A 21,239-nucleotide genomic window follows, 5' to 3' on the forward strand; every position below is an offset into this window, starting at 1 on the left:
AACTAAATCTGCCCGTGCATATTAACATAAAATATGAATGTTGAATTATTAAACCACTTTTGAAAGTTGAATTACATTTTGTTACTGAAATCCACCTTTCTGCTTGGATCAGGATGTTTTCTGATGAAAATGATCTGAACTCACACTGCAGGTTTCACCCAGATCACAACACAAACTGGATTACGGGACGTGATCTAATTTGAGAATCTTTTGAATAACACATTTTCGAGATTTGATCATTTCCATCAAATTATGTGTGAACACGTTGAATTCAGTCCATCCAGAGAACAAGCCCTGGAAACAGAAATCTACTGTGAACGTGACGGACTGCATGGATTACTTTACCGTAACTATTGTAAAAGGTTGCAGAATGGTAAAGCCTGACCCTTTTAACCCTTTACACTGTCACATCTGAAATAGATCCTTACTGAACAAACCAACTCATGTCAAGAGACTGAAAATTAAAAACAGATTTGCAGCCATCAATGTTAAGAGGCTCATTGTACTGCTGAGGAATTACCTTGTTCCTGTATTTCACAAGATTTATTTCATTTTATTTTCACACAAATTACATCCGATTTCATGGATGTTGAAAAATCTAAATGTTGTGCAGGTCAGAAAATGTTAGAGGAACTGAGCTCATCATAAAACAAGTGCTTAATTTTTCTTCTAGTTGAACAAAAATTGTTTAAGAATAAATTATAATAGATTAAGCAAAATGAAGGACTAATAATTATTGTGTGGAATAGGTGTGGGTAAGGTGGGTGACTGGAACTGCAGATAGACTACGGTCAATTAAGGAAATGTGCATTGCTCCCATTTTTCATTCAGGTGTCCTCTTCAATTCGTTCATAGTACTCATGTTTATTTTGCTAGCCTTTTGTAGTATATTTTTTTATTGTATTTCTATTTTTGTAAGTACACTGTGCACACATTCCTATGATTAAATTACAAAAGATTTGTGTATGGCTGTCTTTCTCTATTTGCCCAGTGCATTTGCAATTTAACACTGTATCACTGGTGCTTGATAATATGGGACAAATTTAGTCCTATATTGTTGAGTGCAAAGTTGAATGTAAGAAGCCCCTGAAGAACAAGTTGTGCACACAGGGTTAATATCTGCACAGTAAAGACAGGACTGGCCCGTGCTTTGAGGACAACACCAAGTTGTGTTTGTAACTTTTAAGAGTTATTTTCTCCAGTATTATTATGATTGAAACGTTGTCCTTCAACATGTGCAGCAAATGATTCCTGGCAATCCTGCGTCTCTTCACAAGAGCAACATGAATTTATATCCCAGGTGCAAATAAAACTTGATCAACCATGGTTTTCTCCAGGCTACGGTACAAATCTGGTGGAGTCATTCAAACACACAACATCCTCTTCAAATAAACATCTTAATAGTAATTTGATCCCACACGATTATAACTTGTGTGCACGAGACTAAAGAGACGTAATGTACAAGGTGTACGTGAAGGCAACGCAGTGAACCCCAGCGAGGAATGCTGTCTGCGCGTTTCTTCGGAGTATTACGGTGTTCCCTGCAGGAGGCTCTGTACGTGGCAGCGGGTGAAGACCCTCTCTGTGCTGCTCGTTCCCTCGAGCTGAAGACTCCAACTGCGCGGACGAGACACCGAGAGTCGTCGCTGCCCACGGTCCCGGGACGGTACCGGTAAGAACGCGTTCAATGGTGCGCGTATTTAGCGTCAAAGCGGCTCTGCACGTCCCCGGTTTGGAGACGTTGAGCTCGCGTGCCGAACATGATGGGATGGTTTGTCAATAAGTGTCTCCAACAGGACTTTACTTTGACGTGAACCGGTTCAGAGAGAGGAGCAGATGTGTGTGAACGTGTGTGTGTGTGTGTGTGTGTGTGTGTGTGTGTGTGAACGTGAAGGGGAAATAACGAGTGTGTTTATTTCCGACATGTTCGCTGCACAGGAACGTGAGACAGAGGTCCCTCTGTCCCACAGAGCAGCAGAAAGTTCTGAAACTTCCACATGTTGTTGGGTTTTTTCTCCTTCGCTGTCTGAACCAGGCGGTGACACTGGTTCACACTGGTTCACACTGGTGTACATGTGTGATCTGTCTCAGTAAACCTGCAGCTGTGCACATGTGGTCAAGTGTTCGACAGTTCTAGAAACAACTGTCCTCAGCTGACGTCACTCGGCCCGGCGGCTGTCCAGCTGAGGACAGAGGAGGAGGATGAGCCTCTGCACAGATCTGCTGCTGCTGCTGCTGCTCAGCTCCAGGTTTATACAACCCCTGAAGTCAAAGTCAGATTCTGAGTGTTTTCCCCCAAAAGACAAAACAAATCTGTAGTTATGGAACTGCTTCCAACTTGAGAAATGAAACTTCACTTCACTGTGAGTGGAGGGGTATAGAGGGGGGTAGAGGGGTGTAGAGGGGTGTAGAGGGGTGGGTGAAGTGTTTGAGTCACAAGAGTTTCAACAGTGTTGCAGCCAAATCCAAAACAGTTGAAGTAACTTCTTCAAGTGTAAAAAAAAACAACAGCAGAAACTTAAAACGCCTCCATTCTGCTCCTGTGGTGTCACACTCAGATGTCCTCCTCTGGAGCCATGTTCATGTTCTCACACACACACACTGCACAAAAGCTCACGCCCATGGGTTCGCAGTAGCATCTCTTCTTCCGTTAGAGGACATTTATGCTTTTATAATCTTAATGGCGCTTTACAGTTCAGTTGTTTTCCATTCACACACATTTCAAAAAAGTTATTGTTTCAGTAAAAAGCTCCAAAAGACAACACGCAGGTTTTGTTTACCCTGGGAAGGATGGGACAGCTACACGGTCCCAGTGTGAAGTCTTGCAGGCTCAGCAGGAGACCGGAACAGGTGATAATGGCAGTAATTGTAGATGGCAGCCGTTGGATTGTTGGTTAACGTGAGCTGGGAGCAAATGGAGGGATGTCATAAATCTCTCAGCAGTGTTTGTGGAGGCAGGTGGAGCGGACGCAGCGGATGATGTACGACATGCAGGTGGAACTTAGAGCATCTTTATTAAGTTTTATGAAATACTAATCCCTTGATCGCCCCTATCAACAATCTTTTCCTCGTGTCCAGTCTGCTGTTGTCTTTTTATCATAAATATTGAAACTAAACATTTGATACTATTCCAACATTTATGCTTTTTGTTTAATTTAACATTATTTGTATGATTCTAAAGCGAGTACATATCAGGAGATGTGTTTGGAAGTCGATCATCTGTGTATACTCTTGTGTGTTTGTGTCCATATGGACGTTTGCTTTTGTTAAACTAATATTTGGACAAACTCTTCTACCAGTTCAAGATGATTAGCAGCGGTGATTCATTATAGATTACAGGTTTTAACGCACACACATCGGATTGCTTAGATGATTATATAATTTATTTTAATAGCAACGTAGCCTCAGATGTTCTTTAGCTTTTCGTTGGCTCTGAGACAGATTTTACTTTGATGTCAAACACACATGGTCAGCAGAAATCTGGCGAGATCTTGAGTCAGTGTTCTGCTGTTGCTTGAGATTTACAAACATTCCTTCATTCCATTACTGTCTAATGCACAGGGTCAGCTGAACTGTGAGGGAAATGCTCGTCTTCTTATTCCTCATTCTGCACTTGTGATGTGTAGAGGAAGTGAAAGTCAAAGCAAACTTCTCAACCTTTCTTCAAAATGTCATGATGTTGCCAGCAAAGCCTACAGTCTGGAACATTACTCTTAGTGTAACATCTTTTTTGTAATTTAAGAAATATGTTTGTTCTTTTAAAGTTTGATTTGCAGTAGGTTATGCAGCGATCTCCAGGATCCATTTATAAAAATCCAAGTTAACAAAGGCAACGGAAATACCATCAAACAAAAACTATCAATACACTCCTCCATCAGCGGTGTCGTCCACGAGTTTTTGGAAAACTGTTCTGATTTCCCATTCTCACAGGTGACCCATTTTCTGGCAGTGGCCAGTTGCATCTCAACGCAGGCTCTGATTCTCCGTTATCTGTAGATGGCTGCTTTCTTGCTTGTTGTTAAAATACTGGAACTTGGCCTTCGCTGCTAGAAAGTCAAAACAAGAACTTCCATGATAACTCAGAAAAAAACACCAAGCAACATGATTCCACCCTTTGTTTGTTGAAGTGTAGCTTCGTCAGCTGTGTGAGTTGAATAGTTCCATATTTTCCTCTGGGAAACATTGAGTATACAGGGTCATGACTTTTTGTGAACATGTTATCTGATTGAATCAGTTTCATTTCCAGTGATGTGCTTAATCCCTCGAAAACCAGGCTGCAGTTCCTTATTCTCTGCCAATGAAAGTCACATCCTCGTCTTTATTTGTTTTCTTTTTCCTTAATCTTTTTTCCTAACTGTCCCATATCCTGCACATTGATATATTCCTTAATATTTTGTTTGCAAATGTATTTTTAGTTGGTAAAAATAATCCTTTAAAAAAAACGTGAAATAGTTTTTGTGCAGCAATATCAGACGAATGCTTTAGTTGTCTTGACAACACTCCCCTGCTCACATCAGCCCTGGTTTGTGTCGCTGTCTGGGGAAAAAAGGATGAGAAGGATCAGTTTTATTACCAAGATGTTTTCTGAAATGGACTTGATCCTTTTGTTTTGGCCGATGTTAAACGATGTTTTCCCTCAAAACCAAAGAAGGGAGACGTTTTAATAACTTCTGCATACAGTTGGAAGTTGTGTGAGCCAGGGCAGCTGCTGCTCGGACCAGTTCTTCTGCTTGGATATGTTGTTGAGTGAGATCCAGCAGAGCAGAAGAACAAGACAACCACAGATGTTGGAGATTCCCTTAGTAAACTTGTGCACCCCTGCCCCGTTACAGACCTTGGATCCTGACTGCTGAGTGTGTTTCTCTGGATCCTTATCTCTCCGCTTGAACCACGCCTCCATGTTTAGAAATAAAACTAAATATTTTGTGTGGAAATATCAGATTTTCTCGAGGCTGTGATCTGGTGACATTATTCTTTTGACCCAGATTTTGATACAAAGCTGATCCTCTGTGAAAGCATCATCAGGTTCAATGAGTGCATTACCTCCACAGAGTACACCTGTCCGGTTTTCCTCAGTGTTGTTCCCCACGTTTGTCAGAAACACCAGGCGAGGGTCAAAACTGGGGGAACGTTGGGCAGTAAATGGAACAGGCCCCTTCCCAGGAATGTGACCTGGTAGTTGCAGCCTGCAACAACAGACAAGACCGTGTTTGAGCCTGGTGATCACACAGACTGTAAATTATAGGAGAGAGGTTTGACTGTTTTGCTGTAGTTTCCGACTCTGGTAATGGGTGCATAGGCTGGCTATCATTGAATGAACCAGAAAGCATTTCTAGGTCACACGCTGGAAACTGAATACGTACCAATAGGAAGAAGTTTCCCTAAGATTTTTAAGGTGTGTCCTCATTTGAGAGTGAAGGAAGTAACACTAAAATCTGTGGGGTATTTTTCAATGGTTCTGATGTATAGTTGGTATAAAAGAAAAACTCAATTATACAGGAAATAACATTGATTTAAGGCTGGAAATATTTTATGTCAAATCAAATGCAAATCAAACACAAATAATAATTGTGTATTTAACATACTCTGTGTCAGTCAGTATTAATATCTGTCACCTACTTCTCCCGAGGAGGTCGTGTCCTCATTGATGTTTATCTGAACAGAATGATCCAAAAGTTACTGTACAGATATTATTGAATCTTCGTGGGACGATGGTTTACGGGCCAAGGAACCAACCCCATACATGTTGGAGCAGATTTGATGAAAGGGCAGGGCATTTCTACATTTTTCATTATTGTGAGATGATGCTCTTTCAATATTTTGTGAATTTTTCAAGAAATAATGCAGATAATGCATTGGTACATTTAGAGGACTGAGATTAGAATAGTGTGAACAGTTTGGTGCATGTTGTAGTAGTTTTTTATTCAGTTGAAATCAGTGTGTTCTGAAAGAATTTTACCGGGGGGCACATACTCTATATAAAATAAGTCTTCTTCGACTCCACTCCAACAATCTTTCACGGATGCTTGGTTTTATTTTAAATGTAGATGTACATTCTTCATTTGCACATCTGTGGAGTATGTGAGCGTGTTCGCCTGTCATCCCTGCTGGCAACACCCAACATGTCAGAACAGCTCTGTGGAGGACAGAGGACGACTTTTCTGCGCTGACAAAATGCCAAAAAGTAACACAAAGTATGTGTCAGTCTGCGAATTTTGGTTCAGTTATATTCTGAAATGTTTGAATATACAGACACAGACTCTCACACTCCAAAGTGGTATAATCAAGCCAAATAACTGTAATCGTAAACAAGCAAGTAAAGAGAGAGTGAAAGAAAATGTTGAAAACAAGTCATTCTCATCCCTCTTAAGATTTATTACATGGTTTTTAAAGAAACGAGACCCGCAGAACTGTAACACACTGGAAAGTGGAATTACAATTCACAGTCAGTTGCTGTATGTGTTAAGGTCATTTCACAGCCCTTCGCCAAATACCTACTGTTGTTGGCGCCACATGGTGCAGTCGTCTTGGACGTTTACCTCATTCCAAGCATCTGTTTGTCACAAATAAATGAAATTCTAGTAGATGGCAGCCATTAGTGCGTGGTTGTTGAACCTTTTTAACCTGAAGTAGTTTTTCCTGGAAAAGTCACATGTTGACAGTTTGTTGGTTTCTCTGCGTCTTAAAGCTCAAACTGAAAACTCAAGTGTTTCTGCTCGATGCATTCATTTTGTAGTAATTTATTTTAGCAGCATTAATAGAAAGTCGACCTGTGAGTGAAAGTACAGTTTGATTCCTCACCGCCACGCTAACATTTAAGGTACCACTTTTCTGCTTCAGATCCTCTGTTTCACTAAGCCTTTGATTATATCCTCTGGAAGATACTGATGAAACTGTGCACGTGTGCCTGTATTCGGAGGCGTGTATGTACTGGACGTGCACTCAGCCTGCAGTAAGCAGTCATTACGGTGAAGTGATGTGGTAAAGCAGAATACCCATAAAGAGAAAGTGGAGCAGCGTCTCTTTTCATCTGAAAGGACCAAACAAAGCAGGTCTGAGTGCAGGACTGAGTTCCTGCCACGTGATGCATCTTTGTGTCGTCTTGTTTTTCAGCCCTGTTGTTGTATCTGCCTTTCGCCCCAGATTCCACCATCACTCATTTGAAAGGATGGATGTCAGTGAAGGCAACTTCTGGCAGGACGATCATAAACATGGAAACAATGTTCTTTGCAGAGCTGTTGAGGGACTTTCTAATGATTATTTAAGACTATAAATGTCATGCAGTTGTGCTTGGGTTGACATTTTGAAAGTGAATTACTTTTGAGGTTCTGCAGTGTGAGCTTGGATTTATTTAGTCATGAACATTTATATTAGGTAATTGGAGGCCACGTTGAACTCCAGACAAGAGCAGAAACAACTTAAAAGCAGATGTTTTGATTTTACCATATAAAAGAATAAGTCTGAGTCTGCCAGGTGTTAATGTCGAAACAGACAAAAAACACCATTATTTTCCGCACTGTCCTCGTTTTGACAAATAGGCAGCAGACATTAGTGACTCATTCACAGGAAATGTACTGGAAACTTTGAATATTGTTACACCATCAGCTGATTCAGTACAGAAACCCATTATTACGTTTTGTGGGATCAGAAAACTGTTTGTTAAGCATTCAAAGCAAAGCCCAGACCAGATTAGGGATGGACATGGAAAAAATCTGGTGACAGCCGGACCTTTTCACAGCTTGACATGAAGAGTGTTGGAGATGAGTCTGTTTTGCTATGGAGGATTATTTTATTTAGACTGCATGACTATGTGATGTTGTTTCTCTTTGCAGGTTATTGAAAAAGAAAGAATGAGGAAATCCTTGTGTTTCACCTCCTGGGCTCTGCTCTGCTTCTGCTGCTGCATCACACAGGCAGAGATCTTCACATCCATAGGTACGTTTATATATTAACTTATTCTTTCCTTGTTAAATTAGGTCATTTATCTGCTTCCAGTTTACACTTGGTTCTTTGATACAATTCACGTTGACACAGTCGGGTCAAAGAGTACAGAAGGATCAACTTTGAGGTGCACTGAATAAATTGAAAGATAGATTGTTGTGGTCCATGGATTCGTCTTGTCAAATACTGTATGTGAGATGATTTCTGCAAGATTAAGATGCCTCCACTTCAAATAGGATAAAAGAAAAGAGCCTGGAAATCTGATAAACTGCTTCTTTAGGTTTTATGCAATTACCTGCTTCATCTCATATGCCAGACAAAATTACTGATTAACACAAAGTGCTTACATACACAGTTAGCACCACATCAGTAGACAGGCTGCATCTCATGAGTCAAGCAGTCACTTAAGTTTCAATGATCGACTCCACTTGGCCGGTCGGTTTTAGACATGACACAAACAAAGTGTTTCATACTTTCTCTTCCCTGGCAACTCGTAGGAATTAATCATGGCTGAACGTGAAGAGTTGTTTACTATGCACACAACCAGCTCCCTGTGGAACAACATACAATCAGATCCCCAGAGTCTGTGGCTGAGGCAAAGAGCAGTGACCAAAAATACATTTTATAGGTTTTAAAGCACAAAGGCAGAAAGTAGCAAAAACAGAAACACTCACACTGTGAAGTTGAATAAACCAGAACAAATATATACTACCATCATTAATTGGTGGATTAATTCTTAACCTCCGACACAAACCGTCTGTCTCGCTCTCCGCAGGTCAGATGACAGACCTGATCCACACAGAGAAGGAGCTGGTCCAGTCTTTGAGGGAGTACATCAAAGCAGAAGAGTCCAAGCTGGCTGAAGTCAAAAGGTTTATTCTTAACTCTGTGACTTAATAACAACTGAGAACAAAGTCCCTTTAATTAAACACTTCACTACAGAAGAATGTGTACTTGACTTGTACTTCTACTCCACTGTATTTCACATAGAAATATTGTTGTCTTTATTCTACCATAGTCATCAGAAATGTACTTTTCAAATGTAAAGCAACGATAAGCTATAAAACACATTTTTAAAACCAGCCTTTTTGACCCCAGTGTCTACTTTGGACCCCTTACCATGTTTTAGATGTTAGCAGTAACCCCACAAATATTTGTTCTCCTTCATGTTGCCCAGATGGATTAATTTCCTATACGATATATAATATTTATACATATTTATTCAACAGAAGTATTTCCATCTTTCTCCCGAGCCATTTTTAAGCAGACCGAGTACTTTTACTTTTCATTTGTTAACTTGACTGCCGATAATACTTTGTAGGCATTTACTTCTTTGAATAGAGAGTTTCTACTTGTAAGGTTAAAGTATTTTTCACTGTTGAATTAGTACTCTTACTTAACCACTCCCCCCATGTTTTAGTTAATGTAGTAAAAAACTCCTTTTATATAAACACATATAAAACATCTCAACATATCTGACACATTTTATAAACATTTGGAATATCTGTTTCATAACCTGCCTGAGAAGTAAAATTAAACATATATCTATATGCATATCTATTCCATTAGTAATAAGCGATTTCTTCATGTTAACAGTCCTGTAACCATTCAGTGTTTAGAGCTGTGGAGGTTTATCACAAAGCACTGGGACAGTTTTGATTTAGTTTTTAAAGTGTCTGTTTGTCCTGTCTCTTAGTTGGGCCAAGAAACTGGACGCTCTGACCCGAGTGTCCACCTCTGATCCAGAGGGCTACCTGGCCCACCCAGTGAACGCCTACAAACTGATGAAGAGACTCAACACGGAGTGGTCTGAGCTGGAGAGCCTGGTGCTGCAGAACCCCTCTGATGGTGAGAAAGTCTCTCCACAACAGCATGTGGGTGAATGAAGACTGGACAAGCATGCTGGGATATAGCTTTGCTTGTAATGTTTTCTGCGTGATTAGTTATGATACCACACGTCTGTGTAATTTCGGCTGCATGCTGGTATGATTGTGGCACATAGGAGTACACAGATATTTGTACTGGATGTATGAATTCCACAGCGCAGACCAAAGCATACAAAACACCTTATATTATGTTTTTCAGACTTGTTCCTTCTTTCCTCTCTGTCTACATTAAACAGATGCAAAAGTCGAAAATATCTCAATCCAATCAAATGTGCATTTGCATCATTTTATGCTGCCTCGGCTAAATCTGCATCCGTTCCCCTTTGTTTTTGCCATCCCACTGACTTTGCATTAATTCCACCTTAAAATATCCCTTCATCTGGCACAGTGCATCTGAAAGGGAAGCATTCACCACTTTTTTTTTTGGTCTTTTTTATGAGGCGTCTCTGGGCAAAAGCGGAGAGCGAGCGGTCAGATAAAAAATGCAGAGCCGATGTGTGCAGAGCGATTAAAGCGTCGACTGCAATGTGGAAGTTTTTGCTGCTCCGCACATCAGCGGAGGGAGTATAGAGTTAGTCATGTTGTCGCTGCAGCATCTGTTCCTCATCTCTGCGTGTTTTGGCCATGTTCTCCCTTTGCGTCTGTGTGTTTGGAAATGAGCGCATGTTTAGACTCGGGTCTGTATCTGTGTGAGATAAATTAACTGAGCGTGAGTGTGCTCAAGTAAATCTGTGTACGTGGCAATGAGTAACAGAGCGACTGGAAAGAATGGATGTTAACCTTATAAACGTAAGTGGACAGTGCAGTATGATTTAATCTAATGTTTGTATTGTTACTTTACATCAGCAGATTGTGTTGTTTGAAGCCATTTTATCGATTATATTTGATCCTATTTCTCAGCAAAACATGTTTTCACATCACAGTGAAGCAAGTTAAAAGACAAAGTGACACTGAGTGAAAAAGAAACTGAATTTGGACCTTTGCTCGTCGTACATTATATAAAAAAACCAGGTTAATATATTCCTACTGAATAAGCACAAACAAGTCATTGAGAGTAATAAAGAAAATAGTCAAATCTGCCTTTGGGAGTTTCTTACTAGAGTGAGGATGATACTGGTCATTCAGATCTTTCTGAGGTCAGAACACAGAAGTCTAGAACTGCTGTGTCACTAAATTTTTTGCTGTCTGCGTGTTAAACCGATATTAAGGTTGTCTATTGAATCATCATCATTTTGCATTTGGGACTAATCACATAACAGACTTTTCATATATATTCACTTTGACTTAAGGAGGAACTGATTCGATTAAACACATGTTTTGCCTTGTGAAGGTGATATCTCTGGAACATCATCAACAAATCCTGTAACATTTGGACCAAACATTCACTTGGACTCAATTTAATTGAGTTTGGTAGCCAAAGGTCAAAGGTCATGGTGGCCTCGCAAAGTATGTTTAAGTCATTCTTGAACAGGATTTCTTAAGATCAGGCTAAAAGTTGCTGAGTTAATTTGGTTGGTTTGGTGATTCAATCATTCACTTACACTTTTCTGTTTTTATTCATCATGAATAAAAAGTCCACAAAATCAAAACTTCTCACTTTCTCCTCAGGGTTCATTTCCAACATGTCCATACACAGACAGTACTTCCCAGATGAGGAGGATGAGACGGGTGCAGCCAAGGCGTTGATGCGTCTTCAGGACACGTATCAACTGGATTCTGAGGCCTTCTCTAGAGGAAAGCTGCCAGGTGATTAAATACAATTAATGAAACTATTGAAAAGGGTGGAGTAGTGCGCACATTAATAAAACAAAGAGGGAAAGAAAAAGTGCAACCACCAATAGTGATTTTGTTTGACTTGTATATTTGTGTTTTTGCTTCTTGTGAAAATGTATTTTAGTTTTGGACGTCTAACAGAATGAAGTCATGTTGATAGGTCTTCAAGCTTTTGGGGTTGAATTCAAAGTTGGCGTTGCTGCTAGTTAAAGGTGGGGTTGGAGTACAAGGTTAATTTAGAGTCATTACTTTGGTTCTGGGTCATGGTCGGATTGAAGATTAAGTTAGAATGTGGGTTAGGGTATAATTACTGAACTATTCACAGATCTACTGTGTTAAACAGCACTGACTCACCATGGGGGTGTTTTATATTACAAGGAAACACAGAATTTAGAAACCCTCAAATTGTTTACATGGGGGCTATAAAATGGTAAAAGATTATAAGTAGTCACTTGAGATGCACTTAAGCAAATAACAATTAAGGCGCAGAAATGAATAGTAATGCAGAAAATGTTACAGAGAATTGAAATGTGTGGGTGTGTTGATTAGCTTGTTTAAAAAAATACTATCTGTTATCTGTTTTTTTTTTTTCCATTCAGATATTGTTTGCAATATTCGCTGAAACATCTTCTCCTTGTTTATAACCAAAGAGGGTTTCACCAGCAGCACAGTACGATGATCAGTGTTTAACAGTGAATCCTCTCACAGGAATGCATCCCAATGCCATACTGACGGTGGATGACTGCTACGACATGGGGAAAACTGCCTATAACGATGCAGACTATTATCATGCTGTGCTGTGGATGCAGCAGTCCTTGAAGCAGCTGGATGCGGGCGAGGAAGCTGTAGTCTCCAAGGCGGACATTTTGGACTACCTCAGCTACTCCGTCTACCAAATGGGAGACCTGCCTCGAGCCATCGAGCTGACCCGCCGCCTGGTGGCTATTGGTAAGGTGCAGCATGAGCAATTGTCTAATGCATTAGACACAGGACTCACGTTTAACGGTCGAGGCGCATGGTCTCAAGTGCATTTAGTGTGTGTCCTAACAGGTCCCAAAATAAATGATCCTTCAGTAAGTTTTTAAAGTACTTTACAACGTGGCTGCTGGACGGGAAACGTCTGAAGCTGTATATGTGAACGCAAATGTCAGAGAAACTAATTTCTCAGGCCAGCCCCCAAGTATAGAGTCTGCAGGAAGTCCGAAGGAGCCGATATGAGAATACACTAGGAGATCACCTTCTGGATTCACCTCATAGGAGCTGGTGTGTTGAGGATGTTTCTGACAAGCGACACAGATGCAAAAATGAAACCAACAAAAAGAAAACATATATCCAGATGGAAAAGTGGTGAAAAAACACAGCTGAAGATGTCAAGAGAGATTTAGATGATCATTTCTTGTTGCTATATGTGATGGGTGAATGGGTTCTTGCCATCGATTTTTGAGAAACTAAAAAAAACATTCAACATGTAATTAAGAAGCACTTATGATTTTTTCAGTTGCCTCCCACAACACATGCAGACACCAGTTGGCTGACCAGTGCGACCACATTCCCCCACAGTGGGGTAATTCATGGGTTGTCTTCTTGCTGTTTTACTAATCACAACAGTCCACCCTCCTCTCACTGCAGCGGTTGCCAGAGCAGCAGGGTGTAGTCCCTCCAGACGAAAGGGCCGGTGGTTTCTAACTGTTACTTTGGTGTCCGCATCAGGAACTGTGTGTTTAGCTGCATGCCATCGTTTCGTAGAGCTGTGGTGATCCTGTTTACTTGTGAAATTAATTGTGTTCGTGCAGATGTAGCATGCACAGGTATGAGACTGGTGAATGGTGAGTGTATATATATCAAGACTACAGGTTAACCTACTTAGTTCAAGTTCTGAGTCCACATTTTCTTGTACTTACAGATGCCAACCACCAGAGGGCAGGAGGAAACCTCCGTTATTTTGAGCGGTTGCTGTTCAAGCAGATGAACACGTTGAACCAGGAGCAGCAGCCGGCCTCTGAGGAGCCCATCCAGCTGGGAACCTACAGCAGACCCAAAGACCATCTCCCAGAGAGGGAGATCTATGAGGCGCTCTGCAGAGGAGAGGGGCTCCAAATGGTGAGACGCCATAAATGAAGGCATGTTGGGAACGAGGTGGGATGTAATGTTTAGACCAGTGGCAGAAAGGCTGTCAGGATATTAATTGTTCACATGACTCGGTTCAGGTTATTGATAAGTGACACTGATTACAAATCATCATGATCCTTATGACCAAGTGATATTTAATTATTTTTCAATCATCATTATTTTAATTTAAACATATACATTCATAAAACAAATTGATATGCTGATGAACAAAATGGTCTAATGGTGTTATCAAGCTATTTAATTGCTATTGTCAATAATCATAATAACAATACTAGTTAGAAATAAAAAAGGGTCTGTATTTAAAACCACTCACCTCACTTTCTGTGAAACTACATTTTGCCACCAGAGGGCAGTAAAAACTAATTTCTAACTCCTCAACCTCAATTCTCTCCCAATATGATGAGTAAATGTTTAAATATTTTTTGCCTTTTTTCCCTATACTAGCTTTTCATGTTGAAAAGAGGGTTTGTTATTTCCTTATTTCACCAGAACGAAGCGAGGCAGAGCCGTTTGTTCTGTCGCTACCAGGATGGGAAGCAGAACCCTCGTCTCCTGCTGAAGCCCGTGAAGGAGGAGGACGAGTGGGACAGCCCCCACATCGTGCGCTACCTGAATGTCCTGTCAGACGAAGAGATTGAGAAGATTAAGGAGCTTGCTAAACCCAGGGTGAGTAACTGCACTCAAACCATAAAACTAATAAAAAGTAATGTTTTTTTAATAGCGAGATGATAGTAATGATACAGCTTATTAATACCAATACTACTTGCTTTATCTGTGTCCTTATTTCTTTTAAGCTCGCCAGGGCCACCGTTCGTGATCCCAAAACAGGAGTCCTGACCACAGCCAACTACAGAGTATCAAAAAGGTAACTCAGTATTATACATTTGTACTATTTATATTTTTATGATGAATATAAATACAATATTTTCATTCATAATTCTTTACAGTTTCTCATTTGTAAACCAAGATATTTCAACCATTTACTGTGTAACGCTACTACATGCTCATATGCATTTGTTTTTTTCAGTGCATGGTTGGAGGAAGAGGATGATCCGGTTATTTTCAGAGTCAATCAAAGAATACAAGACATCACAGGTCTCGCAGTCGACACTGCAGAGCTACTTCAGGTAATGTAATTAACACCACAGAAATACACTGAAATACTTAAACAGCTGTGCAAAATATCCCAATAACACAAAAATAAGAACAACAGTGGACGAATTGATTCAAATCATTTAGCTTGATATAGTGTGTCTGAACTGTGAGCCTCTTAAACCTCAGCAGCAGTGTGTCCTCGAATGACTTTCTGCCAAAGAATTGTCCCCATTCCAGTTAATGTTGTGAACAATATATCAATAATTATCAATTTAACCTGCACTGATTAGATTCTTGACCCACAATGAATCAGATGAATATTTTCTGCATTAGTAAATTAGGTCTGCCTGTTTCTGTGGTTTTAAGTGTATTTGCAAAGTTCAAAAGTTCAAATCTTACAAAAGACATAAGTCATCATATCTAAATATAAATCTGTATTCACCATATTATCAGTTTGCACAAATACCCTTTAGTTTGCCAATTAGTTTTAAATCATTTTAGTTTCATATATAAATAATCTTTGTCAAATGCTGAACAGGTTGCAAACTATGGAGTTGGAGGACAGTACGAGCCACATTATGACTTCTCAAGGGTAAGTGTGTGTGTGTGTGTGTGTGTGTGTGTGTGTGTGTGTGTGTGTGTGTGTGTGTTTGTGTGTGTGTGTGTGTGTGTGTGTGTGTTTGTGTGTGTGTGTGTGTGTGTGTGTGTCTCTACTATCTTTGTGAGGACCATTTAAAGCATATACCCTACAGAGTCAGGACATTTTTGGAAAGTAAGGACATTTTGTCCGGTGCTCACCTCTTGACTTGGATCTAGGTTTGGTAGGTTTGGTTTAGCTTTAGGTGAGGAGTTTGAATTTATTTGGGAATATTAAGCGTACTGTAACTGATATTATATAGGGTCTTCCTCATATGAACAAAAGAGCAGGTCTGCATAATGTAAATCCTTAAATGTTGAGGTGAGGTTTACCCAGCTGTATAGTTTATAGCTGGTGTTAGGCTTAGTCCTCAGGAACATAATGTAAGACCATGTAATGTTGTCTGACCTAGAATACTTTGAATTTTTCCCATGGTCTCCTGAAATATGTCTGACTTTTACTGTGAAAATCTCTCTCTGTGATGTCTGGACACCCTCTATGACATTCATGTGATGCATATTGCATTATGCATTATGTGGAGCTGTCTTGGTATGGAATGACTGATCTAATTTTATATGTTACAAATAAAGATGTCTTCTGTCTTTGTTATATAAAGCAGTTTATTTCCTAACTTTTATTGGAGTGCAGTCTTTCATTTAGTTATTTCATGTTCAACTTTTGCATGAAGAAATAATACTCTGAAAATGAAAGGCGATGCTCTTAGATTAGGGACCAACATAAAAGTTGTAATTCGCTAATACTTCTGACAGGTAGTTAATTTGATGTTGAGCATATTAAGTGCCCTCAGTGGCGGACTCCTTTGTGAGTTTGGCAGTGGGTTAAATGTTATAAACATCTGTTGCAGCGTCCTTTTGACAGACAACTCAAGGTCGATGGAAATAGACTTGCTACGTTCCTAAACTACGTAAGTACCTGTGTGTGCGAGCGTACCGTGTTTTCATCATGTACTTTTATTTTTAATTTTATCTTTATAGAAAGATGAGCCTGATGCTTTCAAAAGATTAGGCACGGGAAATCGCGTGGCGACTTTTTTGAACTACGTAAGTATTTGCATCCAGTCGCCGTTGATTGAAAGGCCCGGGCTGCCGGTTAAAAATCCACGCTCCCTCCCATCCTCTTACGTTTTAGCATCATGGGCATAAGCTCTGGTTCAATCTTGGACTCGGATTGATTGACTTTTACAGAGATGCACTGATTGGCGTTACTGTCCTGTTGTTTGAAACTCATCTGAAAGAGTGAGACAGATGAATGACCGGACAAATATTTATGAATAAAGTTTTTCTGTCAATCAGTTCAAGTACATATTGTGGAGAGTTTACATTTACATTTAGAGTTCCAAACGGCACTTTATTTTACCCTTGTTAACACTGCGTTATACAAAATACATCTACACCCTAAAATGTATAAAACATGTTTAAATGAGTGTTGTATTTGAATGGTTGTATTTTCTATAACCTTTAAAGTTCAGTGTTAACTCCGGTGCATGTTGTGAATGTGCCTGAGTAGATTAGAGATCTACAGTGTATATAAGAAAAAGATTTGAAGAGGGTATAACAGGACATATGGACTCAAATTTAAATACAGTCTTTAAGATTTTAGGCCTGTAAAGTACACTTCACAAAGTACTTCTGTTAACATCTGTATACAGGTACAAAACAACTGTGTACATTTTCCTGAGGCTGAAGTTAAATTTACATCTTTTGACCCCGTCTTTACGCTCTTCTAAATCTGATTGGACAATAACAGGCCAATCGCAGAGCTGAGTCTCACCGTGTGTTCACGTCCTCCTCGTTTATCCCATTTCCTGAAATCATCTTCCGACTTCAGTAAGAAAACACAGATAAAGTTTCCAACTGGTTAGTTTTCTATTTCTTTTCTCAGATGAGTGATGTGGAGGCAGGGGGTGCTACGGTCTTCCCTGACTTTGGAGCAGCAATCCGGCCGAGAAAGGTGATGGGAGCAGTGTGTGTGTTTCTGTGTCCCTGTGAGAACTGAGCATGTTTAAAAGTGCTTTGAAATATGTCCACAGTGGGAAAACAAATCCAAACAGTATCAGTTTAAAGGTCCCGACTGAATGATCGAAAATCTCACATGTGCTTTTTTGCTAATGTTACAGTAGCAGGAAAATGTTGGTCAGTAGCTCCTTTTTGATTCAATGTGTGTTGGATCATCATATTCCTTCTCTGGTGTCAATACCAGATGTTTCCATAGTTTTTTTGCATCTGTTCCATTTCTCCACAGGGGACCGCAGTGTTCTGGTATAATCTGTTCAAGAGCGGAGAGGGAGACTACAGGACTAGACATGCAGCCTGTCCTGTCTTAGTAGGAAGTAAATGGGGTGAGTCAGAGTTGAGATTCATCATATTTATGTATTGACATCTTCCATGGGGGAAACAAGGACTTTCAACCCTAAGCAAAGAAAATGTTTCGAATTCTTCTAAAACACCAATATGGACATTTCTCTTGAATCGCTACTTCACATTACATTTATTTGTACATTGTTTGAAAACAGCCTCTGAAAACCTGAGGGATTCATTTCCTTCGCCCTGCAAATTGGAGATGACTAAACAAAAACACATTTGTCTACATATTTTTTCAATGTTTATTTATATTACATGTACAATATTTGGCTACTTCTTCGTTATGTTACTGGTCCAAAAAGATCTCAGGATGTCACAGAGTATTACTATAATAATAACAACATTATATTTTATTTTTTTATAAGCAGGGATCCTGTCAGTCTTGATACTGATTTGAAATTCTTGTGTGCTTTGTCAGCTTTGCTTGGCGGTGAGCTGACTGGTTATAATTACAGATGCAGTGGTGCAGCTCTGTGGTATTCAGGAACTCAGTGTGCAGTTTCTGTATCTCTCACCTTTGTTTGTCAAAGCAGCAACAAGAGTGTAGAGTACGACTTGGCCGTCGGACATTTGGCGACAGTGCTGTCATTATCAGCAAGACATTATCTTTGCTCTCTGTCTGTGGTTTTCCTGGATCACATGTGGGGGTGGAGCAGTGATTTTAAAAGTTTGGGGCTTCGATGGCACCGGTTCCAGTCTATAGTATTAAGCAATGAATTAAGAATTAATAAAGAGAAGCTGCTTTCAGACATGCACTGAACCACGGAGATCCTCCAGACATTGTTATATAATCTAGGTTTTTTTTCATATTCTCTGTTTTAATCTCTCACTCTCTTTAAGTATTTCTGATTCCATAAAGATTTTAGTAGGTGTGAAATAGTAACCCCATGGTGCTAGTGTTTTCAGTATCTAAACAAATAATGTTGATTTTGTTGGGAACTGGTTTTGACATATTTACCACCACCATCTCAGTGGTGTGGAAAGTTTTTTTAATTTGCAATACATTCCTGTTAATGAGAAATATGAGATCTCCTAAATTAAATTAACCTAAATCCCTTGGTATCAGTTTTTTAGTGCAAAAAATACATTAAAACGTGCCGAAGAAGATATTGTGAAATTACAGGAATATGCTTCATAGGATGAATGCGAAAAGAAAAGAAGCTCTCCCCACATATTAAATTGTACATTTGAAATCTGCCAAAGTCTGCAGGTGGTTCATTGGACCACTGTGAGTGTATTGGACAGGCTGTGGAACCAGGCAGGGGAGTTAAAATTGTACCCATCATATATTTTTGCCTTAGTAGAATGACTTTACCATATGCTGGTATAGAAGCTGAAGGTTTATAGTGGCTTTTAAAGTTTTTGAATGTTTTTCTTTTTTCCGTTAGTGTCAAACAAGTGGATTCACGAGCGAGGACAAGAGTTCAGGAGACCCTGCGGCCTCACAGAAGTCGACTGAAGTTTGATGCACATCTAACATACACACACTCCCTCACAAACATACTGACCATTGACCATCTTATTTCTATTTTATTAATTCAACTCTGACACATTCTACAAACCTTACATGAGTGTTCGCTCTCTCAACTTGTCTCCATAATTGACAAATGTTTTATGACACTGGAATGGGAGATATTACCCTTTTTATTTTTTATATTTTTACCAGAAGATGTAGAGTTAGTTCTCACCACCACTCACATGATTAAAGAAGTGAATAAAGGTCAGACTGAAACTTTTTTTTATTGTAGTTCAGAGTAACTATCAAATATAAAAACCACAAAACTGTATCAGTTCAATCTTGGTTTTACAGATGAATGAATATGATGTGATTCTCCAAAATTAAATCCAAATGTGTCCACTGTCAAATCTTCCCATTGATGCCAGAAACTTGTGTATTTTGGCTCTCGTGTCAACAGTTTGTCTCTGAGACTGCTTTCAGAAGTAACTTTTCAAAATAAAAGCATTAGCATTAGTGCTTACAGAGCAGGTTTTTATGATTAATTTCAAATTCAAATGCACATTTGCCAATAGTGAAGACGACATGCTTCTGGTAATGGACTCGTTGGACCCACATCTGGACTCTGTGTTAAATTCACGTGTGGCAAATTACTCCACCACCACCTCTGCTTCATAATTCTATGGTATGTGCCCAATATAATAAAAAAGTTGACGTGAGAAGCAGTCTAAGGAAAAAACAGCTGCTCTGTATTTCTTATTTCAAACAACAATAACAGATGGAACATCCATCGTTATCAGTCAGACACAAACAGACTCAAGAACTGTGTTTTCATTGCTATTATTTTGTGGTTTAAATGATAAGTGTCATTTTATTTCATCCTTCATTTGCATCCAAAGTGTTCCTCTCTGTCAGTCCTGATAAAAAAAATATATACATACAAAATACATTTTCCTCCAAAATCATGTCCAGGACATTTTAAATTAATATAGTGTTTAAATTATTACACTGTTCTTACATTGTGTGCTTTCTACAAGATGGCTAACAAGCAAGTCAATAAACGGTGTCTTGTATTAAAATGTTTTGTGCTTTCATTCACTATTTTATGTGGTTCGTCATCAAATTGTCCTTTTTATCAGTGTGATTTATCGAAATGTGTCTTTATTTGATTAATTTCCTACATTTTCATATGATTCTGAAGCTCAGTGGCTCTAAACACCCTTATTTTACCCTACAAAATCACCCTACATACCCATCTTTATCATTATAACTTTATCTTAAAGGTCACTTAGAGGTGTTTAGAGTTGTGTGTACCTGCATCAGGCTCATGTGAAGCTATGCTGTTTTAATAGCACTCTACAGGCCACATTGAAAAGTTTAGTTAATTTCTTAATTTCATTACGATTACTAAAAAAGTTTCCAGTTTTAGTAATCTCTACTCCTCAAAGTCTAATTCAACCCTGCTGTGCAGCAATGGCTTTGTGCCAGAGTGGGATGGGAGAGGAACCTTGTAAACCTGTAATGCTGTATCTGCACCTGCATGATCTCATTTCCATACATTTTTTCATGCAAGAACAAACTGAGCAATGTCAGAGAAAGGCTGACAAGTGTGAGAACATTTTCTGTCTCATCTAGGATACAAAATACTCCGAATGGGACTCAGTAGAATGCATACATCCAGCAAGGCCCTTCACTCTCTTTATAAAACCACACTCAAATTCACTAGATTCAGATTTTTATTTGGATCCATTTATAAATATCAGTCCCCTAAAATGTCATCAAGAGCCAGGAATTATTTTCTGAAAAAAATCAATACAAATGCAATGTTAAAAGTAAAAAAAGATTCCTGGATTCGTCCCCTAATCTGCATCTGCACCAAAATTTAATGGGCTCTTTCCTGACCCATACTGCTTCCTTCTGCCAAGTTTCCCTGTAATCCA

General features: G+C 39.4%; 1 protein-coding gene across 3 annotated transcripts; it reads left to right on the forward strand.

Moving 5' to 3' along the window:
• Positions 1-1,518: 1,518 nt before the first annotated feature.
• Positions 1,519-20,378, forward strand: LOC109635910 (procollagen-proline, 2-oxoglutarate 4-dioxygenase (proline 4-hydroxylase), alpha polypeptide 2). Of its 3 annotated transcripts, XM_020097396.2 has the most exons (16): positions 1,519-1,672; positions 7,833-7,935; positions 8,717-8,813; positions 9,638-9,789; positions 11,436-11,573; positions 12,309-12,548; positions 13,504-13,700; positions 14,220-14,396; positions 14,525-14,595; positions 14,758-14,857; positions 15,364-15,417; positions 16,328-16,387; positions 16,458-16,523; positions 17,365-17,433; positions 17,725-17,821; positions 19,232-20,378. In XM_020097396.2, exons 2-16 carry the CDS (start codon positions 7,851-7,853, stop codon positions 19,300-19,302), a joined length of 1,674 nt encoding a protein of 557 aa, XP_019952955.1. In that variant the 5' UTR covers positions 1,519-1,672; positions 7,833-7,850; the 3' UTR covers positions 19,303-20,378. The 3 variants fall into 3 exon arrangements, with proteins under 3 accessions (XP_019952955.1, XP_019952958.1, XP_019952957.1); XM_020097399.2 differs by lacking the exon at positions 16,458-16,523; XM_020097398.2 differs by lacking the exon at positions 16,328-16,387.
• The last annotated feature ends 861 nt before the right edge of the window (positions 20,379-21,239 follow it).

This window comes from Paralichthys olivaceus, chromosome 15 (assembly GCF_024713975.1).
Source record: "Paralichthys olivaceus isolate ysfri-2021 chromosome 15, ASM2471397v2, whole genome shotgun sequence".
In the NCBI taxonomy this organism is placed as follows: domain Eukaryota; kingdom Metazoa; phylum Chordata; class Actinopteri; order Pleuronectiformes; family Paralichthyidae; genus Paralichthys; species Paralichthys olivaceus.

What these genes read in the sequence shown, in the direction of transcription:
- LOC109635910 (XM_020097396.2), top strand. Translation starts at nt 7,851, where the DNA reads ATGAGGAAATCCTTGTGTTTCACCTCCTGGGCTCTGCTCTGCTTCTGC. An exon ending in AACTACAGAGTATCAAAAAG is followed by an intron (nt 14,596 to 14,757) that starts GTAACTCAGTAT and finishes TGTTTTTTTCAG; the next exon opens with TGCATGGTTGGAGGAAGAGG. An exon ending in TGGCGACTTTTTTGAACTAC is followed by an intron (nt 16,524 to 17,364) that starts GTAAGTATTTGC and finishes TTCTTTTCTCAG; the next exon opens with ATGAGTGATGTGGAGGCAGG.